At 52.4% G+C, this 20,407-nt stretch overlaps 8 protein-coding genes across 8 annotated transcripts; 3 read left to right on the top strand and 5 right to left on the bottom strand.

The window, feature by feature from the left end:
• Window positions 1–329: 329 nt before the first annotated feature.
• On the bottom strand, window positions 330–2,813 carry CTRU02_200686 (uncharacterized protein; the record flags this gene model as incomplete). Its single annotated transcript, XM_036718693.1, has 1 exon — window positions 330–2,813. One exon carries the CDS (start codon window positions 2,811–2,813, stop codon window positions 330–332), a length of 2,484 nt encoding a protein of 827 aa, XP_036589692.1.
• Window positions 2,814–4,010: 1,197 nt separating this feature from the next.
• On the bottom strand, window positions 4,011–5,477 carry CTRU02_200684 (translation regulator gcd7; the record flags this gene model as incomplete). The annotated part of the gene is made up of 3 exons (XM_036718691.1): window positions 4,011–4,110; window positions 4,165–5,328; window positions 5,383–5,477. The coding sequence occupies 3 exons, from the start codon at window positions 5,475–5,477 to the stop codon at window positions 4,011–4,013; spliced, it is 1,359 nt and encodes a 452-aa protein (XP_036589691.1).
• A 2,734-nt stretch (window positions 5,478–8,211) lies between these two features.
• Window positions 8,212–9,872, top strand: CTRU02_200683 (nif domain protein; the record flags this gene model as incomplete). Its single annotated transcript, XM_036718690.1, has 3 exons — window positions 8,212–9,375; window positions 9,431–9,659; window positions 9,721–9,872. The coding sequence occupies 3 exons, from the start codon at window positions 8,212–8,214 to the stop codon at window positions 9,870–9,872; spliced, it is 1,545 nt and encodes a 514-aa protein (XP_036589690.1).
• Window positions 9,873–11,238: 1,366 nt separating this feature from the next.
• CTRU02_200682 (uncharacterized protein) lies at window positions 11,239–11,993 on the top strand (the record flags this gene model as incomplete). The annotated part of the gene is made up of 4 exons (XM_036718688.1): window positions 11,239–11,251; window positions 11,419–11,487; window positions 11,566–11,801; window positions 11,859–11,993. 4 exons carry the CDS (start codon window positions 11,239–11,241, stop codon window positions 11,991–11,993), a joined length of 453 nt encoding a protein of 150 aa, XP_036589689.1.
• Window positions 11,994–12,848: 855 nt separating this feature from the next.
• On the bottom strand, window positions 12,849–13,626 carry CTRU02_200681 (ribosomal protein L7Ae/L30e/S12e/Gadd45; the record flags this gene model as incomplete). The annotated part of the gene is made up of 2 exons (XM_036718689.1): window positions 12,849–13,255; window positions 13,332–13,626. The coding sequence occupies 2 exons, from the start codon at window positions 13,624–13,626 to the stop codon at window positions 12,849–12,851; spliced, it is 702 nt and encodes a 233-aa protein (XP_036589688.1).
• Window positions 13,627–14,340: 714 nt separating this feature from the next.
• On the bottom strand, window positions 14,341–15,087 carry CTRU02_200680 (ubiquinol-cytochrome c reductase complex ubiquinone-binding protein; the record flags this gene model as incomplete). The annotated part of the gene is made up of 4 exons (XM_036718687.2): window positions 14,341–14,398; window positions 14,474–14,651; window positions 14,854–14,879; window positions 15,029–15,087. 4 exons carry the CDS (start codon window positions 15,085–15,087, stop codon window positions 14,341–14,343), a joined length of 321 nt encoding a protein of 106 aa, XP_036589687.2.
• Window positions 15,088–15,509: 422 nt separating this feature from the next.
• On the top strand, window positions 15,510–16,396 carry CTRU02_200679 (spfh domain band 7 family protein; the record flags this gene model as incomplete). The annotated part of the gene is made up of 2 exons (XM_036718686.1): window positions 15,510–15,830; window positions 15,887–16,396. 2 exons carry the CDS (start codon window positions 15,510–15,512, stop codon window positions 16,394–16,396), a joined length of 831 nt encoding a protein of 276 aa, XP_036589686.1.
• A 1,584-nt stretch (window positions 16,397–17,980) lies between these two features.
• CTRU02_200678 (RNA exonuclease) lies at window positions 17,981–20,128 on the bottom strand (the record flags this gene model as incomplete). The annotated part of the gene is made up of 1 exon (XM_036718685.1): window positions 17,981–20,128. One exon carries the CDS (start codon window positions 20,126–20,128, stop codon window positions 17,981–17,983), a length of 2,148 nt encoding a protein of 715 aa, XP_036589685.1.
• Between the last annotated feature and the right edge of the window lie 279 nt (window positions 20,129–20,407).

Below are 20,407 nucleotides of genomic sequence, written 5' to 3'. Positions count from 1 at the left end.
TGGAAAGTGACGATGCTGAAGACGTTTCGATGAATCGCCAAAAGGACCTCGTTCAGGATTACCCCCGCCTGCCTGACGAGGCGTCCGAAAGCGCTTGGGAAACAAGGATGTGTGACTCAAAAAGGGGCGTGGGCGCGCAAGGGGACGAGCCTTCTGTACTGATGCACGGGTTTAAGACGATTATGACGGGATACGGCGCATCATAGCACGGTGACCAAAAAATAGACACGGCACGGTGGTTTCACGAAAATGGAAGCAAAAGTTCCCTCCCAAATAACCACGACATTATCATGTACTAGGCCCAGCATGTGTATGTACTACTACTCTCTTTACCACCCTCCGCTGACCTTCCTTTCCTCTGCTGCCAGTTCCCTCGCGAACTCAGCATCAGCTTCAACCCTGAGTTTCTCCACGTTTCTAGATATCGCATCTATCTCCTCTTCCAGCCGCTGTGCCGCCTGCTGGCTACCGGAGCTTTCACCCCTGCCACAACGTCCCCATCCTCTACTACGCCCACCTCCGCATCTCCCTCCACCTCTGTTGGAGGAGTTCACCGTCTCCTCCGCCACCTGTTCGACACGGACCTTGTCGAGCTCTTCCACCTTCTGCGCCAAGTCTCGCTCCATCTCTTCGACGGCGCGGAAGAGAGCTTGCGATGAAGGGGGCTGTGGCGCTGGGGTTGCTGGTGAGGACGGTTCCATGCCTCTTTCGCCTGCGACAGGCCAGGGGCCAGGGAACCCGCCATTGAACGAGCCACCTCTACGGCCGTGACCGCCTCCCCAACCTCTACCAAATCCCCCATTCCAGGGGGCAGCTCCGGGGTAGCCCCCGGCGAAGCTCATGCCAGGACCACTGCCTGGTGCGCCCCATGGAAAGCTACCCGGGGTATTAACGTTCGGCGGCGGGGGTGTGTGCATGACCGGAGGCTGGGGAGGGTTCACAATTGGTACAAGAGGAACGGGCATTGTAGGCGGTGGTGGGACATGCACGCCCGGAGGCGGAAACGGCGGAGGCGCACCCCACGTCGTCGGGCTTTGATGATGATGACCCATGCTACCATGTCGTCGATTCTCCCTCCGTACACGCCGGTCTTCTCGTCTCTGTTCCCTGCGCTCCTTCTTCTCCTCCCGTCTCCTCGCGCGCCGCTCCCGGCGCTTCTCCTTAAGAACAGCACGCTGCTGGCGTTTGAGCTTGCGCCATTCTTGAGTCAAAGCCTTGATTTCCGCTTTGAGCGCCTTCTCGTCGATGGCAGGAGCTCCTGAAACCGCTGCGGAGTCAGAGTTCTTTGCTTGCTCTCTCGCAGCTGATCTTGCGGAGCGGATCTCGGACCGGAGGCGCGTGATGTCGGCTTTTGTGACGGGCAAGTCTGGATGGGAGAGCCAGTCTGTTACCCGTTGTTTGTAGACTGGTAGCTGTTCCGGATAGAGGTCATCGTAATCGGGCAAGGAACCTATCGAAGACGTCGTAGAGGAGGAAGAGGTGGATGAATCCGATGATTCTGAGGAAGATGATGATGAGCGGCGGTGGTTTGAGGCATGCCTACCGTGTTGACGACCGCGGCCGCTTCCGCCCCTGCGATGTCCTGGAAAGCCGGGGTGTTCTGGAGGAGGCCCTGGAGGAGGGGCGTGGGGTCCCGGGGGAAATGGTCCGGGACCGGGAGGTCCAAACATTGGCCCTGGACCCGGAGCAGGATGCCATGGCTGGCCGACATATGGTTGCCCGCGGGATGGGGTGTTGTTATTGTTATGGTTGTTGCTGTTCCCGAATCTGATGCCTCTCTCGTCTGCTATAAAATTTCCCATTCTAATGCCGTTTACGTCCGCGACAAAGCGGTCTCCGATGGAGATACCGTCTTCGCTCAGTCTGATTCCCGCGAAGTTCCAGCTTCTGGATGCAGAAGGCGCAGGCTGCGGCTGTACCGGACCTTGATGAGGATGAACAGGGAATGGCACAGGCGTAGGACCGCCTAACCCGGCGGAGGCAGGACTGTCAACATTTCTGTCGAAGGACTGATCCCAAGCCCCCGGCATACGTAGCTCCTCGACCTCCGGTGCAAGCCTGACAAGCATGCCGCGCGGGCGGAAAAAGCCCTCGTTCCATTGCGTAATGACGCCCTCTGCGTCTTCCCTTCTTAGGCCTCCAGTCGCTGCCGCAGCTCCAGGGTCCGTCTCAGGGTCAGCGCGAATCTGTTCTAATTGGGCGGATGCATGGCTCTGGCCGCTGATGCTATTCACGCTGGACGTAGCGGCGGCAGCTGCAGCAGCCGCTTCCTCCTCAGCTTGCAGCTTGCGGTTGATGACGGCCACATTGCGGGCTGCCGCGTGGTGAGGGATCAGGAAGTTCGTGAAGGTCGCCCAATCCTGCTGCGTAATATCGCGGGCGGCCCAGGTTGAGGCGTAGGGGATATCGTCTGGGGTTGTTGTTGGCGTGATGGCGATTGTATGAACAAGCTGTTCACGCGGCGAGAGGACTGGCGCAGGGCGGGAGTCGAAAAAAGCCGCTGCGAAGTCTGAAAATACCGTCGAAGGCGCATTGTTCGAGAGGCTGGCGTTGGAGAATGAGTCGTGACGGCTATGACGGGGTTGGTGAAGACCGCTGCTGGTGCGGGGTGTCAGTGGCGGGGTGAATATGACTTCGCTCTGAGTCGACGAGGCGTGGGATGAGACCCTTGATGCAGCATCATCGGCGCTTGGCGGGATGTGTGGTGAATTTGAGGTATTGCTGGTCGCGGTACGGCCGGCGGTTGAGTAGATGTCCGTCTCAGAATACGGTGGAGGCGGCACGTCGTCAATATCTGCCCGCCGCATGGCCATTCACGGTGACAATTTATTTGGGCGGTGTCGTTACTAATGACCCTGGAGCTAGCTGGCGACGGAGCTTGGTGAAGCTATGACTCCGCAGGGATAGGATGGAAATTTTGTCTGCTGTCAGTGTAGTTGTCAAATGCAGTTAATAATTGTCCACTGCTAGAGAAACTTGTGGATTTGAGAATGATGAGTAGGACAAGAAAAAAGATCAAGGAATCATCGGTAAGCCGGCACACGCATGCGGTGGGATCATATGGCATTCTGGCGAGCTGGGCTGGGCTGGGCTAAACTCCGTTGACTCAATCCTCCACGTCCTCCAATCCACGCCCCTCGCATGTGCATCCATCCCAAGCCCCCATGCTTTCCCACTAAACCTAACGAACCTTTTTCCTCATGGTAGCCTTCCCGAGTCCCTGTTCGCGTAGCCTTACGACGTACAAGTTATTTACCTGCGTCCCTGTCGAACCACAGTTCGTCAGTGACCGAAGGAGGGGACCCCGCCCATCGGGTGCCCAGGCGGCGCGGCCGAGCCCACCGCCAGGCAAAGATAAGCATCAAGCTTGTTTAAGGGACACCCCTGCCTTCCAAAGGCGCAGCGGCCTTCCAGTAAAGGTACGAGGAGGACGCGTTGTTCGCAAAAAACCCAAAAAGATGTTAACCCCCAAATTGTGTTCACCGTGTTCCCTTCAGTCCAATAGCTGAGTAGTTCGAGTCACAAAATTCGAGAAGCCTCGCTGCATGCCATGGCTGACGCGGCCCTCCTGCGAACGTGAAAGGCAGCAGTGCACACCTCCGAGGTGTGTGACTGAACTGCCAAGTGCACCTTGGCCTGCCACACACAAACCCAACGACCCAAGCCCCCCAAGCCCCAGCCAAAGCCCCTCCCCTCAAGTGGGCCTCCCACGCCGTTGGAACGCCGACCCTTAAAAGTGTATTGCTGTAAAAACCACTCCGACTTGACGCCGTACTGCCGAATCAACCGGCCCTAGCCCTAGAATGGCCAAAGGGCTACCATGGTATGACCAAACCGTGGATTAGTGTACTGTACAGAGCCAGGCTATGCATGCCGATGGTCAGGTCCCCAAAGCTTCCTTGGCTTTCATCCTTGGGGCCACGAATCACTACCAGGGCCGCGGACGCTGCTGTCGCGTCCCGGCAGGGTTAAATGCAAGGCGTTTCTCATAGTTTCAATCGTGTCCAACATCATCGGTCAGCCTCAGTGCTCCAGAGGTGAAAGTCAACGTCCTCTGGCTTGTAATGATCTGCGATAATAGTCGACAAATGATTACGAGAGTGTGCACCACTATCCTCACTGGTTAGCTATTATCCTGAACATGCAAGATCGACATCAACTTACAGGTTCGTGATGTATGTGTCGAGGAGCTCTGGGGGCACAAACTCGCTGACGGCGCTCCGGACATCGACACCGTTGACCATGGCTCCGTCGGCGAAATTGACACGGCTCATAGAGCTGCCCCATTCTACCAGACTCTCCTCGTCAAAGTAGCTCTCTGGACAAAGCTTGTAGACGCCGCTGAGGATGATGACTGGGTTGCCCTGCTCCTTAGCCGCACGCGCAATAACACCAGCTCCTGCATCTGTGAGGATACCTCCGTTGGCCAAGACGGCTCTTGCACCAAGAATGACCTTGTTGATACGTGGCATATAAGCCATCATACCGCCGTTCTGGATGCTAATTGAGCTGATACCTGCGGCCCCCAGCTTCTTTCTAAATGATGCGTAGGGAGCCTCGTTAGAGCTACGAGTAGGCTCCGAAGCAATAAAGACAGTGAACTTTCTCCTCGTGGCGGCACGGAGGATAAACTTCTGAACAGTGGCCGAGGGCTGGTGGACGAGCACGTAGTCACCAGAGTGAATTTGAACATCAGCAGCCGTAGCAATTTGGTCATCAACTTGGCTGATTTCATCCTTAAGTTCCTCGATACCCTCAATGACCTCTGACCTAAGAGCATGCACTTTGGTCGACTGTCCACGAAGGGGAGTCGAGGCGCCCGAGTCCTTGCCGAATGGTGAACCAGCCATGATAGCGCTGGCATCTGTTGGAGGAGATGCCTCAAGCAGGGAGAATAGAGACTTGGACACGTGAAATGAGCTGGTAGAGGTAAGAGCACCGGGACGGACCGGTCTCGGGCCGCTCGAGATATAATCCGCACCAGCATCCTGCTTGGTGTACGTAGAAGGAGGCCACTGGTGCTCCAGTTTGGAAGGGTCTGGTACCGCTGTTGTCGGCGTTGCTCCTGCTTCGGTAGCCGTCTCACTGACATCTTCGTTCCGGTCTTCCGCCGCCTCGTCTCGGATCAAACTGAGCACTCGTCTGACAATATTTCCCACAACAAGTTCTTTGGGCTGGGCGGCGATGAGGCGCAGACCAATCTGCTGAATCTTCTCCAGAAGTTGATCGACATCGGACCATTTTGACTTGGCCACAACTTGGAGAAGGATATGGGCGGTCGCGACGGCGCAAAGCTCGGAGCCCTGAACCTGTCTTCGCTTCAGAAGCCTGCGACGGACTGGTTAGATGATGACACCAATAGGCGACAGGAACGCTACGTACGAAATTAGACTGTCAATTGAAGCTTCCAAGGGCTTGCCCTTGAGCGATTTGAGGTAACGCTCGAGGTCCCCCTGGCTGGGCTTCACAGTAGCCATTTTTTGGTACGTGGCAGTCGCTGCTTGAAAGAGCCGAGGATGGGAGGAGTCGCGGGGCTATCGCAAGATGGCTGGGGGCTGCCGCGGGGTTGCCGAAGTCGCAGAAGATTGATTATTAGGGTTAGAGAATCTTCAGCTCTCTCAGTACGCGCAGTGCACAATTCAATGGTCGTCTCTCCGGCTTGGCTCGGCCTAGGTGGTGAATTGGAAATTGTGCGCAAACGGCTGTGACTCAACATGAAGCTCGGAGAGAGGCCCAATGGAGACCACCCCTGTCACGCCAAAAATTTCGAGGGGCACTGGTGGCTACACCAGCTCTCTTGGGGGCAGCTGGTGTCAGTGGGCGGCTATGACTGGTCGTACAATACTCGGCCCGAAACAACCCGCTCTAAGGCCTGTAGAGTATTCCCAATCATAAATGGGATGAGCCGCCCCACTAGCAGATGCCCCTCCATCTCTGCAAAGTGACGTTGGGATTAGAAGCATTCTGTCAGTGATGCGTTAGGGCGTTGTGCGATCCAGTGAGCGTCTCTACAATTCTCTTCTTTCTAGGGTGAAGCTAGGTGCACCAGTTAGATATTGCGTTTGGATTGAGTGATTGAACTTAAGCTAATATGACAAAGTCACTAACAAGTCGACAGCCGCCAACTTGATGTGTTCTTTCAGGATCTCAAGCGTTGAGTTTTCATCATCGATTTTAACCAAAACAAATTAAGCGTCGTAAAGATTACCTTCTTATGAAATGACATGCTGCGAGGCTTTCGTTAGCCACAATCACTACTGCAGTGCGATGATAACCGTGAAACAGACGCAACTGTTATTCTGCTATAATGGGGTGATTTTCAAGGGATCTACGATGAACATAAGGAACTAGTATCTCATCCTGCTTAGATTATCTCACGTTGCCTGTTTGCGTTCCTCGATTCAAAATGGTCAAATATAGTAAAAAATAAAATGATAAAGCGCAGTCTAAAGCCATAGTGACTGCAGTGGTCATCGCAGTATTTCCAATGCTACTTGAAGCAAAACGCATCCCGAAATGTCAGTGGCCAATCCTCTTAATGAGCATAGAAGCATTGGGCGCTGTTGCGCTTCGTCCGCCTGACGCTGTACTTGACACCTATGCACGAATAAATGCGATCTCATGTAAGAGTTACGGTTGAGGAAAAGCGACATGGCTGCCAGCGAATGGTTGAAGGGCAATAGAACACGGATACGAGGCGTGGATCGGGTGTGCGACGCTGTTCTTGTGATAGACTCGATACTGCAATTCCCGATTTATGCCATCCCTCTGTTTAATCAAAGATCCCAACGACAACCTCAAAAAGTGGAGTTGGTTCTTCACATGAACGAGCACATGTCGGCCGCAATGGCTCGGGCATCGACTGATGGATGCGTGCGATCAGATCAGAAGCCATCGCCGAAAAACCCATAAAATTTTATAGAGGGGTAGCTGAAAGAAGAAGCCCTGCCCGAAGCTTGTATGACAATTGGGAAAAGAGGACGGAGCAAAGAGGGAGAAGAGGGAAGGGGGGGGAAAAAAAGGCCCAGAGCAGCTTCAGGCCCTGAAGGTTCATACAATAACCTTGTACTTCCTGTTGGGTACGGAGTAAAGACACCTTAGATTGTGGACTGAGGTACATCAATTACGTAGCCGCTTGGCAGCAGCTGGCCACCCCTGCTGTAGATGACCCCCCGAAAAACTGCATTGAGCCCACTGAATCACTGAGAGAACAAATAGAACGCCCAGAAGAAGACCGAAATGGACGAACGATTCGACACGTGAACATCCAGCAGGCTATCTTCATTCCATCCCCCACAAGGGAAGGGTCAGGGTCAGCAAGCAGTGTAACCCCCAGCAGGAGCACTTGCACCTGCAAGAACACTAGCATCCGCACATAACACAGTAGCACCTAGACACACAAGTACCGTCTCAGCGTCAGCTTGCAGGGACAGTACCACCACTGTCACAACGGCCCAGCCCGACCCAGCAGACCTGCAGAGTGTTGAGAGCTGCTCCATCCCTCATCCCTCCCCTCGCACATTGCATCCGCGGCTTCCAGTCCATTCAAAGAACGTCTGGCGAAACAGATCGGGCCCTCTGGACGTCGTTGGCACCTCCAATCAGAAAAAAGTTACCGTCCATCTCAACCATTACCCCCGGCCGCCTCGACACCTCGAACTCCCGACAACCCGACCGACCCTTTACTCACTTATCCCCTCCTACTACCCTTGGTCAAAGGTAGCCCAGCACAGCAGCACAAGTCGATAGGTTTGCGCTGACGGCTACATCGCGATTTAGCGTTCGTTTAGCACCAGACGGACGAACCTTTTTTCGCCCAGCGCCACCACTTTCGCGCTTCTTTTTCTAACACGTTGTTTGTCCATGGCGAGCTGATTGCTGCTACTCCTTGGATTTGGGGGGAATACCTTTTGGCCTACCCGAGGCTTGGGACCTTTCGACACAATCGACGATAGAACCCGATCCTCGATTTACGAACGACTTCCTTTCGACACACGTAATAGACGAACACGCATCCATTCACTCGTTTCTTCGATTGCTGCGCTGTTCGACTTGTCGCAAAACCGCCATTTGAACCGGCGCGACTGTTATCCCATCGCATCGTTGATCGCGGAACGTCTGGAACATTCCTGACCACCAATACCCCTATTTTCCCGATCCTTGAATATTTTCGCACTCCCGGCCTACGCATCGCACTTGTCGTCGATTCCCATGCCTCATGGATTATATATCCTGTCAAAGATGAACTCTCTAAACATCATTACCTCGCGCGTCTCTCCGCCCCCAAGTCCGGTAGCTTCGCGGTCCAACTCATTGGGGTCGCTTGGCCTAGCGGTTCAGTCTGACGACAACCAGCAAGACGGCGAGAGCGTAGAGAAGCACGGAGAAACACACGAAGAGGAAACCTTTCCGCTCGAGAAATCTGCTTACGAGCAGCACAATGATGGCCATGGTATGGATCTCGCCAGCGAATCCACGCCGTTAATAGGCGATTCAAGAGATTCTGGATCGAGGTCGACTTCATGGCACACCCTACCGCGGCGCATGGCTGTTGGATTTATCAATTCGATTCGTTGGGTTCTGGCTACACTTGCCGCCCCTGGAGTTTACCTTATAGCCTGCCTCTATGACGATACGGGCGCATTTTCACCATTTATTCAATTGAAGAAGCTGTTCGGTTTTCACGGCGTGAACAGTAAGAAACTTGCAACGGACTTTGCTGAATCAAGCCATATGAACGAGAAATCGGGGAGGCAAGGGAGCGCTGGTTACGGAGGCGTTACCTACTCGAGGCCAATCGGATCATCAGGGTCATCATCTTCAGGATTATCTTCAGAATCGGAGTCGGATGCTGATCGCCAGCGCCGAGGTTCCCCTAGTCGACACTCTCGATCTAAGTCTTCCGCAGAGGAAATCGCGCCAGCCCGAAGGTCTATTCGTATCAAGCTACACAGTGACGATGCTCTTCCCCAGCGCAAGCATAGGAAGACGCAATCGGCTGCGGCACGCCCCAAGAGTGAATCAGGTGGCTCCGACATCTCCGCACAGCTCAAATCGCCAACATCTCCAGCTGGTGCATTGACCAGATATCCCAAGACACCAGCTCCTCCTCGACCTTTGATCCCCCGCCGACAACCTTCATACTTGAACATCGAACCTACCGATCCCAAATACCAAAAGACGCTCATCTTGGACCTCGACGAAACTCTGATCCATAGCATGTCTAAGGGAGGTCGGATGAGCACCGGACACATGGTTGAAGTCCGGCTCAACCAGACATACGTGGGCGCTGGAGGCCAGACATCTATCGGACCGCAACATCCAATTCTATACTGGGTTAACAAACGCCCGCATTGTGACGACTTCCTGCGACGGGTAAGACATGTTAAAGCTACCGAAAATAAACATGACATGCTGACATGAGCTTGAGGTTTGCAAATGGTACAATCTCGTCGTTTTCACAGCCTCCGTACAGGAATACGCTGATCCAGTCATTGATTGGCTAGAGGCTGAGCGAAAGTTCTTCTCGGCACGATACTATAGGCAACATTGCACATTCCGACAAGGCGCGTTCATCAAGGATCTTAGCTCAGTCGAACCAGATCTTAGTAAAGTTATGATCTTGGACAATAGTCCATTGAGTTACATGTTTCATCAAGGTATGCAGCACAGTGTATCCGATAACGCCCATTAAAGCATGTCTAACCTGTGTGTGCGCAGACAACGCAATTCCTATCCAAGGATGGATCAACGACCCAACGGACAACGACCTACTCCACCTAGTACCACTTCTTGAAGGTTTGCAGTACGTGTCAGATGTGAGAGCGTTGCTTGCGTTGCGTGGAGGTGAGGATGGTCAGCATATGGCGTAATCATTTGGACTGTAGACACAAATGTGGTGTACTGGCATGGGGATAGCGAAGCGAACACCGACGGCTTCAACTACGTGGTGTAGCGCTGTATTAATAAGAAATTCTGACAAACGGTTCGGGTGAGGAGTTCGGGAGACACGACGTGATGTTAGTACGATGTTCAGCTTCAGAAATACATGCCAGGCTTCCAAGCTTTAGCCAATACTGGCATTGAGGGAACAACAGCCCTGCAAATTCGGGAGGACATGGTCTTTTTCTTTCCTTTTCTTCTTTTTTTGGTAATCGTTAACACCAAATGCGTTTGTCAACGCGCGTAATAACCGCGTCTCTCATCTGTCCCGTTCCTGGGCTAGTGCACCCGGATACTACCGAAGGTAATTTCGGGCATCGACTGTTCGAAAGAGCGATGTACACACAGATGATACAATGACTACGTAAATCGACGAAAGGGCTAGAAATAAGGCCTAGAGTTTGAACCAGGCGATGGTTGGCGGGCCAAGGGGCGCATTCGTGGGTCCAGCCATCGGAAACATGATGGGTCGATTCGGTCAACCTGCGCTGCCTTAGCCGGGGCACAAGCCACCAAAATTCTCAAGCCGATCAGATTACTTTGGCATTGCTCCACAGACCTGGCTACGACTGTTGCGTAGGAGGAGGACAAGCTCCGAGAAAGCGAACAGCTCAGGTCAGAGAGGGATGTGCTCAATCCCAGGTGACAGGCTAGAGGCGGGTAGTTAGCCGGGGGTAGGCGACCCACAAGAAGGCCTCGACCAATGATCAGTGGATCCATGGGTCATTTGTGGGTTCAGCGGGGGAAGACGGTGGTGACATCATGGCACAGGTGACGACACCACGACAAGACATGGGCAATAGCTTTGAAGTTACGAAGGGGGAAAGGGAAAGCACACGGGGGAAAGAGGCTTGGTCTGGTTTTGGAGCTTGGAACACACATGCAGCAAGGAAAGCAAGCAGAAGCTCGCTCCTGTGGCATGGCATGCCTTCACCCCCCTGTATGTACCATGTTCAACTACGCCTTTAGTGCGCATAGCTATCACCCTCGCCTGAGGTATTCTCATACGTCGATGAGGGAATGAGACCTTGTTATGGCTTGCATTACCTCAGCTAGCTTTGTTTCGCCTGTGCGGGAGGTTGAAGGCGCACTTTCTCTTGCCTTGGCCTGGCTCCTTACCACTTGCGTGCAGAGGCTGAGGTCACAAGTAGCTCACACCCATAGCTTGCCTCCTTAGCACATAAAAGCCTGCCCCTCCCGCATCTCTTGACCTAGACCTTTGTTTACATCACTCTCATAACCCAATCGAACTTGAGTACTATTTCTTCATCACTAGATACCCAAAGACCAGTCATCATGTCTCTTCACTGTGAGTCTACTCCTTTACCCTTGATAGACGAGCAAGGAGTCAAGCTCTCCATTTGCGACCGTGCCGATCAAGATCATGGTTCATCAACCTCGGGTCTTCGTTTCGAAGCATCGTCAATGGAAATGTGCAATGATGCTCAACAGATTACTGACTTTGATTCCCAATAGATCTCCCCCCCGTCAAGCCTTCGGCGATTGCCCTCGGCACCATTTTCAACCATACAACTGAGCTTGCCGGTATGCGATATCCAGATTCCCAAGTCACACCACCATTTTGAGAGGCCCGCACCAGCTGACCAATCTTCTTCCTAACAGTCTTGACTCCTCTCTTTGGCCAGACTTACCAGCGCGCCAAGGCTGCTAACAGCAAGGAGGAGTTCATCCGTTCTAAGGAGGCCAACTCAGCTGCCGTCGCTTGGGGCACTTCCCTCGTCGGTTCCGCTCTGCAGTCTTATGGTGTCGGTGCCCTCATTAACGCCACTGGTACCCTGTCTTACAAGGGTGCTGCCTACCTCGGCGGCCTGATCTTCTTCGCTACCTCTGCTCCCGGTGTAAGCTCTCCAGCTTTTGAATTGCAAACGTTGCGGTTCCAGCTAACATGTTGGCAGTACATCTCCCAAGTCTTTGCTGAGAAGCGTCCCATTGACACCGTCGGCGTCAGCGTCCTCGCCAAGCTTGTTGAGACTGTTGGTCTCTCTGTCTTCCTTACCTGGTGGGGTACCCGCACCAACCCCTTCGACTAAAGGGTTTTAATGTCTTATGAATTGAATTGAGAGTCTCCGATGATTGAGACTGCTCGTGTGCTATTACCCATGGGATGGAAAGGTTGAGGTCATGGAATGCGGGAAAGTCGAGATAAATCGGCCAGGGAACATCATGTACCTCTATTTCCACTTTTGCTCGGCCATGATTCCCTTAATTGACAAAATTAACAACTTTACTTCAATCTTGCATTCTGTTAGCCCAATCACGTCAATTTGTGAAAAGGCAGACAACGCTCTCTGTTCCTTGCGTCTGGACTATAGGGCTACCGCCCGACATAGCTTGCAAAGATTGGCACTTCATGAGTTCACAACTGCAAGTGAACCAGAATGTGGTAAATGCGGCCATAGTCACGGTGACTTGCACAGCTTGACATGTGCTCCAGGCGTACGAAGCATGCAATTCACAGGCAAAGCTTGGGCAGCAACGTCTAGGTGACGACTGCTCGACAGCACAAGGAATCACAAAAAGTACTCTCATGTAGAGAAGCACAAAATTTCCTCCGCACCTTCGCACCCTGACGGTTCCAACGAAGGTTTTGATGATGTGAAAATCATTTATTGAGTATCAACTATACTCGTGCAAACACCGTTAGAACGCCAATTTCTTTTTCCAGCCAAAAAGTCCCGTATGTCCGCGCCGCAAGGCAAGGAAGGTATAGTACACCCCACAAAGCCTTTTTGCAATCATGAACCAACACCGTCAACACGTAGGGTAATGCCTCCCTCTGCCTCACTCCGAAGGATCTTGTCTCGTACCTGATATAACATAGGCCCTCGTCTCCACCATGTCATGTATGCATGCGTTTACAAAAACACACTGTTCCTGAAGCCTCCTTATGACCAGAAAGACTGCTTCGCCGTCTCCTTCTGCACAAGCTTGACGAGAGCAGAGTAGACCTCGGAGTAATCCTCGCCGTCATCCTCGTCGTCAGCATCCGCAGACTTCTTCTCCGCCTTCTTAGCATCGGCGGCGGAACGCTTCTCGGTGATCATGACAACGGAGGTAGGTCGCTTAGTCTTAGCGGCAGCACCGAGCTCGGCACGGGAGGTGACGAAGATGTAGGGAACATTGTGGTCCTCGCAGAGAACGGGGATGTGAGAGATAACGTCCATGGGGGAGATGTCGCCAGCAATGACAACGACGCCAGGGAAAGAAGTGTTGCTGGGGCCGGAAGCAGGGGACTTGCGGAGAGTCTTGACAACCTCCTTAACACCACGCTTCAGGGTGTTGTTCTTGGCGGCTGTTGATGGTAATTAGTACCAGATTCCAAGAATTTTAGGAATCAATTGTTATGATTGAGAAAATAAGGTGCTTACCCTTGCGAATGGTCTTCATAACCTTCTTCATGGCCTTCTCGTCGGCCAATGGCACGGCGAAGGGCACGAGGGCGCCGACGACGGGGAGGCCATCGGCGGCCTTGGTTGCAATGTCACCGCTGGCAACAGCAGTGGCAGCGACGTCAGCCTGAAGGTGCTCATCGAGGGCGCGCTCGAGCTTCTCCTTCTTATCCTTCTTATCCTTCTTGTCTTTCTTGGACTTGGAGATGGCACCGTCGGACACGGAGCGCTTCTTGTCCTTCTTCTCCTTCTTGTCAGGCTTCTCGGCGGCCATTGTATCGGTTTTTGTGCAGAAACTTAAAACGGACTGGTTTATAAGACGAATTAAAAGGTACGAGACAAGTGAATGGACGTTCTTACGAGAAATCGTAGAACGAGTGTGGCGGGTGCTGAAGCTTCAGGCTGATCGATTTGAGACTCGATTTTTTCCCCAATGGCTGTTGCAACTTTTTTTTCGGCGGGGACCTGGCTGGGCGGTGGACTCCCGTCGGCCGATAGGTAAATCCGTGCCGAGTGCTCACCAGTGTCGGTCAGCCTCGGTGGTCAATGCACGTGACTGTTGTCGACCAATGAAGATGCAGTCATTGTGCAAATGTCAGCGTAAAATGATGGAAATGCCATGATAGCTGTCAACGGCAGCGATGCAAAAGCAACTATGCACACAAATACTAACATGAGGAATTCAATGTGCCAAGTGATAGTCTCTACATGATTTAGGCTGACTTAATTACAGTGGTACAGGCGAGAGTCCAGTGCATGATTATCTGTCAAAGTTGGGAAAAAAATGCTCAAGGCTGTACATTCATGGATCATACGCTTTCAAGCCATGTTAAGGCTTTTAGAGGCTGGAAGAAGGGCTCATAATCGTCAAAAATCGGGGTTCTATTCCATATTGCCCCCTCTACGTAGTTGATGTACACGTGTTTGACACAGGGAATCGTTGGTCCACCTCTAACATTTATCGTCCACCGTTGTCAATGAGGTTGATTTACTCCTCAGAGTCACCGAACTCAGCGCGGCCCTGCTTGGAGTTCAGGTAGTGGTTACTGAAAGAGCACATTCGTTAGCCCAAGCTTTTGCGCAATCAAGAGGCTTCATCAAGAGGTAGAAGAGCGACCTACCGGTGAGTAGCCCAGTCCATGATGTACCAGCCGGCAACCAGGGGAGGGAGGACGTAGAGAACCTGAGCGCTGAAGCGGCGCCAGGTGTTGAAGACGGCGTCGTGGGCGGCACCGGCGAGGGGGTTCTGGCGGTTGGGGGAAAGGCCGTAGGTGATGATACCTCTCTGCTTCTCGCCACCTGCACATCCGTCAGTTTGTCATTCCTTCCTCTTCCACTCTTCCAGAGCCTGTTTTTCGGTCGCGCGGCGTGTCGGCGGCAAGTCCATCATCCTTCTCGTCTTCGTCATCGTAAAAGCCGATTTCGAAGTACTGCCCGTCCCGCATCGCTCAACCGCGTCGTCCTGGCCCGTTGACATCGAAAAAGTGGCAGAAAAACGTACCAATGTGACCCCACCAGCCGAGGTGGCTATTAAAAGTCAGTAGGCTGCACAGATAGAGCAATTGGAACCGTCGCGCGAAGAGGCGGAATGAAGGAAGCATCTCGGCTTTCATTTCGGAAAAGCCCGCACGCTCTCCTTCAAGCCCAATTGACCGGGAACGGGGGCAGTGACTTACTGGCCGTACTTGCCGTGAGGGATACTAGGTCCCGAAGCAAGAGCTTGCGTAGGTCTCATCGTGGCGGTTTGTTGTGGTGGACGGTGATGTGCAACCGGGTGTAGAGAGTCGTGCTGTTAAGCTGGGAATATGAAGGGTCAAATCAGACGAGGTTCAAATCTTGTCCCCTTCCTGCCGAACCCGAAAGCTGAGGCGCACGTCCCGAAAGGGATTAGCGTATTTTGCGCCTTTCTCTCCGTCACCACTGGTCCAGTGCACCAACCGCCCTGACGACCCCGGTCGGCTTTACTCACCCGCCCAAAATTCCATGACGGAGCTTACCGCAGCCTGAGGAGCTTTCGACAGCTTAAGACTACCTACTCCAGCACCACCGCCCACCAACACCACACTTTAACGCCATCCGGATAGCCCGCGAATTCCGCCGGAGGACTGCACGACTCTCGATTTCCTGTCTTAATCTTCCGAAACACGAATAATAACAATGGCTCAGGCCCTCAACTTCGCGTACCGCCTGGCAGTCCCTGCTGCCGTTGGTGTCGCGGTGCTGCAGTCGTCTATCTACGATGTCAAGGGCGGAAGCAGAGCCGTCATTTTTGACAGGCTATCGGGTGTTAAGGAGTCAGTGATTAACGAGGGTACCCATTTCCTTGTGCCATGGCTGCAAAGAAGCATCATCTTCGACGTGCGCACAAAGCCAAGGAACATCGCCACAACGACTGGCAGCAAGGATCTTCAGATGGTCAGCCTGACCCTCCGCGTGCTGCATCGACCTGAGGTTCAGGCGCTCCCTAGGATTTATCAGGTAGGCTCTATTCACTTGTCATCTTGCGGACGGCCACAATCTGACACCTCTCACAGAACCTCGGCCAAGATTACGACGAGAGAGTTCTCCCCTCTATCGGCAATGAGGTCCTCAAGTCTATTGTCGCGCAGTTCGATGCTGCAGAGCTAATCACGCAACGTGAGGCCGTCTCGGACCGTATTCGTTCCGACTTGACCAAGCGCGCCTCCGAGTTTAACATCGCCCTTGAAGACGTCTCTATTACTCACATGACTTTCGGCAAGGAATTCACTAAGGCCGTCGAGCAGAAGCAGATCGCTCAGCAAGATGCCGAGCGCGCGCGCTTTATTGTCGAAAAAGCTGAGCAGGAACGCCAGGCCAATGTTATCCGCGCCGAGGGTGAGGCCGAGAGTGCCGACACCATTTCCAAGGCAATTGCCAAGGCTGGCGACGGCCTGATTCAGATCAGAAAGATTGAGGCTAGTAGAGAGATTGCCCAGACCCTCTCTGGCAACCCCAACGTCGCCTACTTGCCTAGTGGCGGCAAGAATGGAAGCCAAATGCTGTTGAATGTTGGACGTCCGTAAAGTGTTATGAAAAGGGGAGGGGGAAGCGAGGATGAGGAAAATGGCGATGCTGTACTATAGACCTTGAAGGCAAGTCACCGCTTCAATAAGTGTAATCATAGGGCAATGAATTCTGCCTCCTGTTCAAATATCGGACCACTCTACAAGTCTACGTTAAATTGATGGATCGTTCCAAACAAACTAGGCCAGCTGCTCATGTGGCTACTGCAGACTGTCCGTCGCATTTCTTCTTGTTGCTTCCTGGGCGATGCTTCAAGGTATTGTAGAAAATGCGAGAGTCACGCCGGAATAACTGTCATGTGATAAAACGCAAACAGAACAGTGGGCATGAGTTACAGTAGCACGTAGGAAAAAAAAAATAACCAGATATATCTGAAGGAATATAAAGGGCATCGGCACTGGAGATGCAGCATGTGCTAGCAGCAGGCTAAATCAAGTTTAGTCGCGACGATTCCTCAATAACACGTCCTATTTAGGCACCAGCAGAGCTTCAATATCGTTGGACTGCATACGTCTTTCGTTAAGACCAGCATTCTCTCGTTATACATTCACCGTCGGCAACCCTGCCTTATAGCTGCCCAATGACTGAAAGCCTTTGATATGGGTTGCAGTGCTTCAGCAGATGTCTATCGCTTGGCTACATGTTAGGTACTATTTCGTCAGAAACCGATCAATGCTCATGGCTGTCGCTTCTGCCACTGGGTGATTCTGTTCCTCGCCCTTTTGACCAGCCATTGGACGAGCAAACAACATCAGCGGAAGATGGCAAGAAACCGTACCGGAGCGGCGGGCATTGATGATAATGGCATCTTCAACAATTCCGAGCAACTGCTTTCTGTAACTCCATTTCATACTTTGGGGGCTTGCCAAAAGATAAAGTTGGCGATAGGGGCGTCACTTTTCAAGCCGATGAATTTCTTCAAAGCGCTATTTCAAGGCTTAAATAACGAGTTGTTTCCAGTTTAAGTCATTATTTATCCTCAAGAATCTATTGGAGAGATACTTGAAATGGTTTGTACAACTAACACCCCTGCCGTCTATTTTTCTAATGGGCACCCCGGGATGGAACCAGGCGATAATGAATTGTTGCAGAAACCGTGGGAAGTAAACAGACGCAGAAACAAGTCATTAGCATGCGAGGACTAAAATGTGTTGAAGTTATGCTATCATGTCTTCCCAAAGGCTGAAGCAAGGTGGGAATATTCTTGCCAAAAGTAGTTGCAATTATGTATATTAACCATCGACTTCGAGGTGGGAAGTTATGACTATGGCAAAAGGTATAGCATCATGTCTTTGAGAAGGGCGAAGTCAATGAATCATCCAGAACACAAAGTTTGTAATAGTAGGACGACAAGAGGTGAAACAAACACCAGAGGTCCACATCTTTCAAGGATCTCAAGGTAGCACTTATGCTTGTTTGCAAGATGTTTACTCCATGAAACGCCCAATTATTATTAGAAAGTCCCCATTATTAAGGGTAGGTATCATTAGACAAATCCACGCCTCCAATGCTCAATAGAAAATCCCCTATCCCCAGAAACTCCAAAACAAAGTTAAGTCATGATGAATGTGATCTGACCAGTTTCAAAGAGCGGCCTCCAGAAACTCCGCCGTCAGCTGCCCATGGTAGTCGCCCTCGGTCTTACCACCTGGTGCAACAAACTCGTTACCTACGAGTTTCCAGCCTTTAATCTTCATACTCTTCCATTCTTCTGAGAGTTTCAAGCGGACGAGGTCACCAGCAGCGCGAGCATCCTCTGCGCTGTCGTGTCCTTGAACCTTTCCAGCCGTCTCGACCTGAATTTTGCGGTTGAGGAGATTATCCATCAACATCTTCAAGCCCTGGCGGTATGGCAAACCATACTTGTGGGGATAGAGGAGGACGGTGTCAATTAGGGTGGGGTGAATAATTCTAACGGCATTCAGGTCGTTCTCCAAGCCATGGCCAATGAGAGGTGTGTCAGGGCCGATAAGGGAGAAAAGAAGGTCGCGTGCTACTTCAGGAGACGAGACAATCTTCATTGTCTTCTTGAGTTTCTTAGGGCTCGATATGTTTTTTGCCTGAGCCGGGGTCGGGTCCTCTTCTTTGGCTGTCCAGGGCTTAGCAGAAGCCATATCTTCAGGCCAAACACCGGAGTAGCGCGAGTTGAGGTCAATAATCTCGCCAACAGGCTGGACAAGTACGTCCAAAAGCTCCTCACCCGTAGGCCAAGCAGTGGCCGTGAGACGGATAAGTTCAAGGCCATAAACAGTGTAACACATCTCGCAGTCAAAGCAGACCGCTCTATTGGAAGGAACGTTGGGGTTGGCAGGCGTCTCGGCAAAGTTTAAGACGGTAGCGAGGCGCTTAGGATCTGAGGCCTTGAAGACGTGATGAGGTGTAGTGTAGCAGCCAGCCGAGTCTCCAACGGCCTGGCCGCAGCAGCGGTAGCGCTTTGGCTGCTTGGACCTGTCGCCAAGCTGACGCTCGGGGAAATATGTCTTGCCCCAGTGGTAAGTACAGCTGCCGCCTGAGGCAAGAGCTCCGTCTTCTTCTCTTCTGCCAGGGAACATCTGGAAACGCTTCTCACAGCGATCGCATTTCTCCCAGCCCTTGGCAGCCTCAAGACCCTGGCGAGCCTTGTCGACATCAGCCTCGCTAGGAACAGACGAGACATAGCCGTGGTTGGCGAGTCCGTCAATGGGTGTGATAAGACGACGGACAAGTAGGACTTCTTGGGCAGGTGTCAAGCCCGTTACCACTTTCTTGGGTGAGGCTTGTGACTTTTTATGAGGGCCTTTTTGCGTCTGTTGGCGCCGTTGGACAACTCTTTCCTCCTTCCATTGGAGCAATGTCATCTTCTTGTACTGCATGATTTTGTTTTTAATTACGTTAGAGTAAACGGCGGTTTTTTCGATGGCGATGCTCTCCTCTTCGTCGAGGGTTCTCCAGATGAGATCCTGGTCTGTAAGGACGAGTTGCTTCTCGTCGTCTTTGGCTGTCTTCTTCAATTCGTTGTTGAGACGAGTATATTCTTGATATAGCATCTGCACAAGCTTGTATCGAAGCTCGAACTTAGCAGGTGATGATTTCAGCAAGCGAGGGTTGAGGGCCTCAGGTTTCCTGGGCTTAGGTGGTGGCTCCTTGGATGGAGTTGGAGGAGTGTGAGGGGAAGTGATGGTGTTGTCGTCTGAGACCGACGTTGCTTTTGGAGTGGTGGCAGAAGTGCCAGTAAATGAGGAGCTAGAAAGTGAATCAAGCTTGCGTTTTGGTGGGTGATTACTTGAATATAAAGGTGAGGACTTGGAGGAATTCAAGGATTTGGGGTCAGATGAAGGAGAAGGAACGACAGGGTGAGCTTGAGTCAGCTTCTTCACAACAGAAGCCTGAGAGGAGGAGGCTTGCCGATTTAAAGGTGGAGGTGAGATTGGCCGAGAGACAGCTGCCAGAGTGTCATCTGGTCTTGGTGCGGTTGTGTCTTGTTTTGAGGCGGTTTTGACAGGAGTGGGAGTTCTTGCAGAATGGGCCGGGCTGCTGACGTCTTGAACAACTTTCAGACGTTTTCGAGGGCCATCCTGGGCTGCATTCGTCGTGGCATCAGTCAGTCTTTGCACCGAGGTCCCCGGCCTGACGGTAGGTGCTGATGCAGCAGCCAACTTATCCCTGTCTTCTTTATGCTGAAAGAGGCACTGGAATGCAGTACACTTGTCTCCGGCGGGACAGGGGATGTGTTTGAGGTCGACAAAGGACATTGTGACGGGATCTTTCAACGGCAGTGGTGATACAAGAATACAAAAAAGCTAATCGAACAGAGCAGGAGAAGGAGCGATCTTGCCGCTCTTTCCGTTCCTGTTGATGTAATTCAATAGAGGAAGGTGCCGCTCTAGGACGGTTGTTTGAGGAACAAGAGCAACAGCAAGAGCCTGACCTAGGCCCTGAACGGAGAGCAAGATTCAGCCCAGCTTGCTCATAAGGGAGATGGAGACAGAACGAGAGTGAACGCGTCAATTAAGGCCTCGAAGATCCGGGGG

Source organism: Colletotrichum truncatum (assembly GCF_014235925.2).
Source record: "Colletotrichum truncatum strain CMES1059 chromosome Unknown Contig_0001, whole genome shotgun sequence".
NCBI lineage: Eukaryota > Fungi > Ascomycota > Sordariomycetes > Glomerellales > Glomerellaceae > Colletotrichum > Colletotrichum truncatum.
This window is presented reverse-complemented; position numbering and strand designations above follow the sequence as displayed.